General features: G+C 32.8%; 1 protein-coding gene across 1 annotated transcript; it reads right to left on the bottom strand.

Moving 5' to 3' along the window:
• Positions 1-47: 47 nt before the first annotated feature.
• On the bottom strand, positions 48-10,754 carry LOC105672402 (fatty acid synthase-like). The gene is made up of 8 exons (XM_067349079.1): positions 10,409-10,754; positions 9,320-9,434; positions 8,897-9,250; positions 5,091-8,266; positions 4,124-4,604; positions 3,279-3,648; positions 1,699-3,185; positions 48-1,216 (listed from the first exon to the last, which is right to left on the bottom strand). The coding sequence occupies exons 2-8, from the start codon at positions 9,366-9,368 to the stop codon at positions 1,077-1,079; spliced, it is 6,057 nt and encodes a 2,018-aa protein (XP_067205180.1). The 5' UTR covers positions 9,369-9,434; positions 10,409-10,754; the 3' UTR covers positions 48-1,076.
• Between the last annotated feature and the right edge of the window lie 146 nt (positions 10,755-10,900).

Below are 10,900 nucleotides of genomic sequence, written 5' to 3'. Positions count from 1 at the left end.
TACAAAATTTAAAACAATGATACTTAAAATTTGCATGTAAAGATAAATTGCAATTGCTAAAGAATGTTATATTTTCACAATTTTTCTATTTAAAAATTATAAGTATTCAATTACATTACGTACATATGTTAGTTTTTATAAACATTTCTCAATTGTCAGCAAACTGGCAATTTTCTCGCGACTTACATTGCATTATCGATAAATCAACAATATTTCTGCTTCAGCAATGATAAATATATTTTGATTTCGATTAACAATTTCACGCGCAGATATAAAAAAATAAAACAAAGCAGTTAAAAAGTGATAAAACCACGATAAAATCTGCTAAATTATAATATAGATTTAAAATATAATACAATTATAAGCTATATATAAGTTATAAATGTCGCAAGAATTGGACATCGCTATTTTTTATGGACAAAATAATTGTGAGCAATGAAAAATTACTAGTTCGTGTCATTAATGAAATTAGCACCTGTAAATAGTAATTGCTATTTAAATCTTTTCTTTTTATAAAGTATATAAAGTGAACAAAAGTTGATAATTTTTTTAGAATGGTATATAAATATCTAAAAACACAAGATTAAAATTACATTAAAATAAACATTGCAGATGTACAATTTTTAATAAATTTTTTTGTGTTTAGAAAATAAATCAATAAAAAAAAATACACGCGAACTCATGGAGATTGTCGTAACACCGTTGAGCAAATCTAGACATTTACTTTAATAAACAATGCTTTATATTCTGTGATAAATAATAACATGCATATATAATAAGGAATAAAAATTTAAGAACAATTACAAGGCTAGATCGCGCAAATTCGAGATAGTAAACGCACAGGTTTCTTTAGAGATAATACAATAACTCCAAGCGCCTGCTTTACTTCTATCTCCTTCAGCGAAGTCATACTCAAAGTATTCAGACACTCGTCGGGATTCACTAAATTTATGCCTCTATGGCTAGTAGCGAAGTAATAGTTTCTTTTTCAATTTAGAATGAATAAATTATAATTTGTGGTATGTGCAGTGTATAAATATAAGATAATAGTTCCTTAAAATAATCAAGTTCCATGGCTACGGATTTGTGTTTCTCATTATACTTGCAGATAACACAGGACAAGGAGTCTCGAGCTGAAGAAAATAATCCAAAGCTTCAAGGCAGCTCGATATGTTTCGTATAGTATCGGCTGTGATGGCAATGTCATTTTCCTCATCTAGAAAGATGGACATAAAATAATATCGTTAGAATGAGTAAATTATAATGTGTGGTATAAATAACAAGATAATAGTTCTTTAAAACAATACTTCGGTTTTCAAAATTACTATCAAAAATTATAATATCTACAAAAGAGACATATCAAAGGCGCAATTTTATTGAATAAACTAAAATTTAATTTATTTTACAAAAATAAATTTTGTAATTATCGCGTAATTTTGTAACTGGTTTTTATTATGATTAAAATATTATTGTAATTGCATAGAATATAAATATATTAGATAATTAGTTATTCTATGAGAGATATGCGAGTACGATTTATCTTTTTACACAGAATGAAATCAGTGTATTAATGAAAGGAATTATTGCAAAGTTAAATTACATATTCGATTACGCGCTTAGGCATGATCTGCAATGTAATGAAAACTACTTTACTGAGATAAAGCTATAGCAAATTTTTGTAAATTTAAACATAATTACCTATTATTAAGCTCTCTGCGACAGCACACCATTGAATAACAAGACCGGGTTTTTTCGATTCTTTTCTTTGTTCAATCAATCTTTCCACAGCAGAATTTGCGAAACCATAATTGCATTGATTCTTATTACCTCGGCCAGCTGTCATGGACGAAAATACGACAAAGTATTTCAATTTTGGGAAATAATAATCAAGTACATCCAAATTTCTTGTTATGTCGATTTTAGGTAACATCACTGCTTTGAAGTCGGCCTCTTCTAAATCCTCAATAGCCTTATCACGCAGAAAGGCTGCCAGATTGAATATACCTCCTATTGGAAATAGCCCCGATATCTGGCTCTCTGTGGTCATGCATGTGACACCAAGTAGTGTTGTAAGATCGTGCTTGTAATGGACAACTTTAATGCCGTTGTCCTGCCAGCGTTGCTCGCACCATTTCCGATATTCCGTGCATTTGTCCGACAAAGCTACAAGAATGATGTGTCTTGCACCGCGGATGATCAACCAGTTGACTAGTTCTAAACCGAACTCACTGATTGTGCGATCACCGACTATCACGTACGTTCTACACGGGTTCATGTAAACACGTCGCACGGCATAGATTCCTGGGTCCACTAATTCAGCCTCACTTACCTGATCGTCATGGATTTTCAGTAGTACTTTTTTGAAATCACAAAAATCGGTCTGATCTGTTTGGCATTTAAATGCTTTTTCAAGATCGTACTTTGAAAACACTTCGCTCTGTAAAGGACGTACGACGTTGTTATCAATTCCTTCCTGAACGAGCTTTACCACTTTCTTTTTTTCCGACAAATTTTTGTGTAATAAATCTATACAGCGGTTTATATAGTAAAAGAATTTATCTTGTACAGACATTGTACTTTCGTTGTTCGTTAAATCAAGAAAACGACCGTCAATTGCGAGGCATTCTATGGTATCTTGTAGTTTCTCTTTTGGCAGCGAGTTCAGTACCACATTAACTCCACGTTTTTCCGTCTTTGCAAGGATAAATTCTACGAAATGTTGGATATTGCCGATAAACTCATCGGTCAATTTCGGAAAGACATCTTTGATATATTGTCTTTGTGCTTGCGTATAAACGGTAGTGAAAACTGTGCAACCGGCGTGTAGAGCGATAGTAATTGCAGCTTGGCTAATATGGTCCGCACCATTGTGAATCAAAATACTTTCTGTGGATTTCAGGTCACCCCGTACAAACAGTGCATAATAGCTAACCACATAAGCGATCGGTATCGTCGCCGCTTCTTCCAATGTCCATTTATCGGGTACGTTCCAAAGGAAATTCCGATCTGCCAGCACAGTGCTCGCCAATCCTCCGGTTTTGACTATTCCCATATATCTGTTGTTAGCCTTGTCTCTTCCAGAAAACTCACATCCCAGTGTCGGCCCAATCACGTCATAGTGGTCGTCCATTGTTGGTTTTAAGACACCTTGCAGTGATATTGTGCTCTTTGCTAACGATACATCTCTGTCGTTTGTATGAAATTTATTCATTAATATCTTTTATTATTTGTTTCATTATTAGTTAAAACAAATGAGAATGAAGCTTGCTAAAACTTACTCTTTATTAATCGCCGCGTAGTACACTTTGCAGATGATCTTGTTTGAATTTGATTTGGGCATGTAACAATTTAATGGACTCTCAATCCATATCAATTTGTGCAAATTATTTTCCATCGCAGTGCCGACATAGGCGTGTGCCACCGAAAACTTGTTGCGCACGGCATCTAATGGTAAATATCGATAGCTGCCCCATTTATTATTTTTATACACATTGGCTACTAATCCCTTGCATAATTGAATCTTATAAAAGTTATTTGTCAATATCTCAGCTTTAAGATTTAAAGGTCTAGTATGTATCTGATCATAAATGTACCGCGTTTTAACAGTGCAATATTCTTTCCGTATGCAATTCACTAATCCGATAATACCTGCAACGACAAAATATTTTACTAATGTATTTACAATTGATTGATATTAATGCGTTAGAACAATTGAGGAAATTATTCTTAACAGTATATTTATTGTTTTATTATTGATTATAAATATTATTCTATATTTTTGGTTTATTTTATATAAAGAATAATTCGGTTTTCTTTTGCAATTTTTACTGTATGCTGTTAAATATTATTATGCAATTACTGAAACAAACATTTTTACAGCAATAACGTTAGGATTTCTGTAAGATTTTTGTATGATCGAAAACACTCACAAGATTGTTGTTTGTTATAAAAGTGACAATTGAATCTCTGTAAATTCATTGAATTGTCCAATTATTTTCTAAAATAATATAGGATTGAACACATTCAACTGTGTATATGTAGTTTTAATTATTATTAATTTATTTATTTCATTTTTTATTTTTTAATTTTTATTATTTGAATATTTATTATTATTTAATCTTACCATTATTATTATTAAATTTTACTTTACTCTCCTCCATTTTTTTGTTATAACATATGAGAAGTACGTTTTGATACTCTTTATATGCTTTCAAATCCTTTAACCAATCTTTCACATCATTTGTTATAAATATATTTTTAACCTTATTTTTGTTCTTTTCCTTCTGTTTCAACAATATATACGTCCTTTTTGCATCAATATATTTTGCGACCAATACCACATTTGTATAAGACGATATATCTAGTGATTTTTCTTGTTCGGCAGTTTCTTCTAAAAGAATGAAACCCTCGGGGCTTAAAGCATTTATCAAGTTGCGGAGAACGATGTCAGAGTGGTTTGATAAAACATCCGCTGCTATAACGAGATGAGCATTTTCAGCGGGGGGTACCTTGCTTGCATCCGTTGCCACAATCTTACACTTAAGGTCCTGCTCGCTGTATTTCATGTGATCATTAAAAGATGCAATAGTCACTGTCAGGTTGATCTGAAATGACAGAAGTTTTTGCAAATAATGTGAATGAATGTAGTATTTATAACATTCAAATATTATATGTGTGATTACTTTTTTTTAATATAAAATACAAGATGTTTTCAAAAGTTCGAGAAATGGTGAAGACTGAACGTCCAGAACAGAGCTTATCTTTCACTTTTTCGACCTATTAAAAACATTCTGCGCGAATATAAAATTTGGGGATAAGATAAAAAATTATCATGAAACACATTTCCAATTTTTTATGTGTTTTGTTGGAATTCTCATTTCTTTACTAATTCTTTACTAATATTTCAGCAATTCTTAATACTTTTCAAGTATTCCTATCAACACACTTCAAAAATTGATCATTGCTTAATTATTTTTTAATGCTGCTATTTATTTTACAATCTAACATTTGAATATAATTTTTCAGAAAACTTTTCTTTAATTCCTAAAATTATGACAGTACTATTTACGGAAATCTAGTAATTTACTTACGGTAATCAAGGGTTCAAGGCTACGAAGTATATTGCGTACAAGCGGTCCTAAAAGTGATTCTCTAGCTCGTTTATCAGCGACTTCTACAATTTTAATTTTGTGCGTTGTCAGGTTCTCGCACATGATTTGCAACAACACGGTAAGTGCTGTATTATCCTTTTGGCTGTTCTCGGAATCTTGTCTGTTGTTCGGAATGTCATTAGGACCAAATTCATAGGGCACGAAATGATATTGTTCATATTTGATATTGCTTTGAGGCTTCTGCCACCAAGGTGTCAAAGTTTCTAATCCTTTAATACTAATACTACTTGATCTGATACCAAAGTATTGGTAATTATATATCGGCAAAGTGTAATTTTGTAATAATTCAAGTTTGTGTTGGAGAGGGTTAATTGCGAGTTCCTGAATATACGATATATACTGTGGTTCGCGACTGATATACAGCAAATTGTTAAATTGAAACATACTATTTATGTACGGTATCCATTTACCAGGCCACATAAGTTTACCGTATTGACCGCTATTAGAACAATACTTTATGCAACTTAAATTGTTGTCTTCGTATCCGCGTAGACTTAATTCCTTGAAAATATGCTTCTCGTTTATAAAATACATTTTTAATGTCAAAGAACTAAGTATATCGGATAATGGAAGCGTCCATTGACGTTCTGCGATAGAAAGTTCATGGATGTATCCGCTAGCGATCATATCTACCGATTTGTCTTCGAAAATCTCAAAAGCACCCGTGTTCTTTGAAATGCTTATTATTAATTTGATCCATTTCTTTTTTGACATAAAAATGATATGTTGAAACCGTACACGCTTAAAGACCACAGGCCACTGGTCAAACGTCGTATTCTGCATTGATGCAAAAGCTTTCCACACCAAATATAGACAAGTAGTTTGTGGAAAAATCATTTTTCCGTTTATCTTATATCCCATTGAGACGTGGCTTATATTCGACAAATCTATTTCAATGTACTTTCTCCATTGTTCCATTTCATATCTAGGTACATTCCACCATATGGAATGATCCCATCTAATCAGATGTCCGATCATTGGTGTTCCGCGACCGACGGGAAAGCTTAACGGCGTATACAACTTTGAGATGTCAAGTTGTACGCCGGCCATGTACAGTTCACCTATTGCGAACAATAAAGAAGTAGCGTTGATTGGATCATTCTTGTTTTGCAGACTGATTTTAGTTACCGTTTTTGGCAATAATTTGTAAATATCGTATGACCATAAATGCGACATCATATCGATTATTATCGCATTGTCTGGAATATGCTTAATCGTCTCCAGAAACAGTATAGGCGATGACATATTTTTTGCGTGATACTCCGCTGAGTTTAAATGACGGAGTTGATTTTCTTCCGTAACTTTGGGATTTATTGAACTAGAAATCCATTTGGACGATCTTGGTTTTGGTTTTGTTATGATTTTCTCAATTGCGGCAATCAATTGAGATTCGATCTCGGCCATGTTTTTGCTATGAAAAGCAACACCATAACTGTTAATATTTTGAAAAACAATCTCTTTGCCAATTGTTTTAGGCAATTCTTTTACGAATGTTTCTATTTTTTCGGAAGGACCGGAAATGGTAAAAGAATGTGTAGAATAGTGACAGATATAAAGGATGATATCATGGCGGATATCAGTAAAACAATACTTCTTGATATCTTCCCAAGCCAAACAGACTTTCTTCATAGTGCCTGATAACAGATTGGAATATTCTGTTTCTGTTGCTGCATATTTGATTGTTTTGCTGCTATTGCACGCCGTTAAGATAGTTTTTTCCAGTGTGAATTCTTCACAGTCACAGTATGCACAACAGAGTTCTCCAATAGAATATCCGATCATGCCATCAGGAATGATTCCCATTGACTTCAACAAATCAACGAGAGCGATTTGGATAGTCACAATCGACAGGGTAGAATTAACTATGTTTCGGCATGATTTTTTAGTGCCATCTAAAATGTATGTCATGAGATAAATGCCCATAGGAAGTAATATATCTCTGCATTGATTCAGACTTTTTCGAAAGGGTTCGATGAAAAGTAATTCGGAACTTATGGACGGCCGTTGTAAACCTAAACCGGAAAATATAAACCAGATGGGACGTTTCATATCTTTGTTCTTTCTTGTCAATTTACGGGTTTTATCGCGCTGCAGTATTTCGTAGCCGCGGATTATGTGTCCCGGTATGTTATTGGCATGCACAGCATGTAATAATGAAATAAACTCTTTATCATCTTTATGCTTCTTTGCATTGTCTAGTAATACGTGTACGGCTTTCTTCGTACGACCCGATACGACGAGTAATTGAAGCTTTTCTAAATTTGATACTGGTGGCTTCAACTTCGAATTACTGCGAAGAATGACGTGTACGTTATTACCACTAGAGCCAAATGCATTTATACCGACAAAACCACCATTCCATGACATATGTTCAGCGACCACTTGCAAACGTCCATTGCACTCGGAAATATTCGAGTTTGGGGTATTGAAATGTAAGTTTGCAGGGATTCTGTTTGTTTCCATCGCGATCAAGACTTTAATAACTGAGCACAGTCCGCTGACGGCTTCTGCATGACCCATGTTGGATTTTACGGAGCCTATGTATAGTGGTTTCTCCTTAGTGCGATCTTGGCAAAACATTTCATTGATCGATTTGATTTCTTCGTCTACTGTATCGATACCATGGGCTTCTACATAAACCACATCTGCACGTTTAATCTCCGCTTCTTTGTATATTTCGCGTATCAATTTGTTCAGCATTTCTCTGCTAGAGGCCCCGCTGTACTCCAACGTGCAATCATTCGTATTCGTTTTCGTGCGAATTACCGTGGCATATACTCTGCGTGCGTCTTTTTTCTTCTGCAAATATATCGCTACCACTGCTTCAGCTCTCACGTAACCATCATACGTGCTATCGAACACTTTACATTTACCATCTGTGGACAGTACTTGTAAACGTTCCAATTGAAGTGAGTACCTCGGTTCCAGTATAAGGTTCGAACCAGCAACAATAGCGGCATCGCATTCGCCGGTGCGTATCGCAGTAACTGCTTGATGCAAAGCGAACAACGAACAGGCTGTGCCATAATTGGGTCCAATAAATTTAAATACCGAGGAGATGTTGTTAGCCAACATTGATCCATAACATCGGAATTCTGCAAACGAAGCAATTTCATCTCAACAATATGAAATCTTCGGCGCTGCAATTTATTTGCGCCATAAAAGTATTATTACTAATAATGTAGTATTTTTGTCTAAAACTTTGAAAGATTGATTTGTTAGATTTTTTATTTTATGATTTCAAAAGCAAGTTCTTAAGAGGTTTTTTCAAAGCGCATAAATATAACGAAGCTACAAGTACTTATAAGCAATGATACGCAGACAAATTACGAGTATATTTGCAATCTCGAGATTAAAAAAATGCTTCTTTTTTCTCCAAATTATATAATTTAATGTAATAATTTATTGTAATTTATAATAAAAAATTTTCGATTCAGCTAACACAATTTCTAAAAAATAAAACCAAAATTAAAAAATTAAAATTTTAATTGATCGATTTCAAGGTATTTCTATATATTAAATACATGTCAATTTATAACTTTATAGCAGAGTTAATGTTAGAGATTTTGGCTTGACAGAAATCCCGAATCTTATGTGTTTTTCAAAACAAAGATATAATATGATTTTGTATTAAAGTTTCGGGAAATCTTTGTTTTACATATAAAATATATTGAGAATTAAACAACTAATTGATGATTTGGAGTCAATTTTCAAAATATACAAACCGTTTGCATAACTAGGAGTTTCCGTCAACAATTTGCCATTTTCTGGGTTGACGCTAACAAAAACGCCCGTACGAGATCTTGTCAGAGTAGTGGGGTTAACACCAGCGTCAACGATTGCTTCGTATGTGACCTCTAACAACATACGAAGTTGTGGATCTTTCGTATGCGCTTCCTCAGACATCTGAAAAAAGAAAGCGTCGAAGCTTTCAAGATCTTTAATTTTGCCGAATCGGCATGACAGACTGCTGTTTTGTTTATTCACTGGCCAACGACGTTCGTCCTCGGTAACCATATCTATTCCATTTAATAGGTTTTCTTTAAATTCTTCGATATTTGACGATTCAGGCAGACGACCTGGTAAAACATTGATACTTTTATAATGATTCGATTTATTGTATAGCGAATATTTGTAATCATAATTACCTGACATGCCCGTAATAGTAATATATTCGTCTTCATGTTGAACATACATTTTCTCAGATGATTAATCATACATTTTCTTAGATGATTGATCTAACTCCTTAATCTACTTGTATCTCTGTAGGAGATTTGTTAAAAAAAAATTACAATTTTTTTTAAAGAGACATTCATGTAATTGGTTCTTTAATATACAAATTAAAGAAAACAAAGAAACATTTAAAAGTGAGTTTCTTCGATTTCGATAAAATTATTATATTTTTTTCTAATAAGTGGAATAATCTTTCTCATGAAATGAATTACATTACATTCACAGCATTCACATCTGAACGATTTTTATTATCATTTGCTGAATTCTGAAACGTTTACAATTACTACAGTTTGGAGAAAAAAAATTGTATCGATTTGAAAAGAATCAAAACGGTAGGACATCATTATTTTTATAATTATATGTAATGTAATAAATTTTATTTTCTGTTTAAATTTATAACTGATTTTTTAGTTTTTAATTTATTGTCAAAAGTGGAATTAAAATTAAAATTACGATAAATTTGATGGGATATATATGTTAATATTTCTGAGAAATAAAATATTTGTAGAATATTCAACAGTTAGAACAGTGAAAGAAAAGCGAAGTCATCTATAATGAATATACGAAGGATATAATTTTTGTGATTGAATCAATCTATTGGCTTGTGTTATCCGAAATTTATTACAAGTATGATCAATAAGATAAGGAAAAATGAGTAAACATTATGAATATTTGTGTGAAATTTGAATTGTTAACCGTCGAGAGAGAAGGACCTTTAAGGAAATATACCCAAATGTCCTTCAATTTCAACAATTTCTTTACATCTGTTTAATAATTTCATATTACATTTACATCCGTAAAACTTAATTATCAATTAGTTTCCGATTTTCTGTTTATTATAATTTCTGTAGCATGTAATTTCACTTTTTATACTTATTGGGTAGCTAATAATTTTAAAAATTTTCTATTTATTTATATCTCGTGCTTATATTAATTTTAATATTAAATTGTACGATTATTCAATAAACCAAATGAGCTCGGATGTTACGTTTTCGGCTACTTACTAAAGAGAGAGAATCCACTACCGCCGTGGTCTGAATTGTCCAGCACAAATACTCGGAGTTACCCGAACTTCGAAAATGGAATTTGCGATTATCAAACGACACTTGGAGAATAAATAAAGATGTACAAAAAGACGTTATAAAGATTAAAGCACTAGTCGTTTGAAAAGTCTGTGCGCCGGCCCGCAATGCGAGTTCAACTGCGGCCAATTTGGATATGTCCGAAGATTTTAGGTCGTAGCGCGATAATGTTATGTAGGAGCAGATAGATGTAAACAAAAGCGAAAATGTCCTGAATAGTGTTTTTACGCGGACTTCTGTAGCAGAAGAATCCATCGTCGCTTTAAGCAGCTTTCTCACGTTATATAGGAAAATATTCCAGTCCTTTACATGCAGAGAGAATATCGCGAAAACATTACACGAAATTAATATATCAGATTTTACAATATATTTATGCCTTCTTTCTAGCATAACCAATTTTTATTGCTATATTAT

The sequence above is a fragment of the Linepithema humile genome, chromosome 2, assembly GCF_040581485.1.
Source record: "Linepithema humile isolate Giens D197 chromosome 2, Lhum_UNIL_v1.0, whole genome shotgun sequence".
Classification (NCBI taxonomy): domain Eukaryota; kingdom Metazoa; phylum Arthropoda; class Insecta; order Hymenoptera; family Formicidae; genus Linepithema; species Linepithema humile.
Note: the sequence above shows the minus strand (reverse complement) of the source record. Positions and strands in the feature narration are given on the sequence as shown.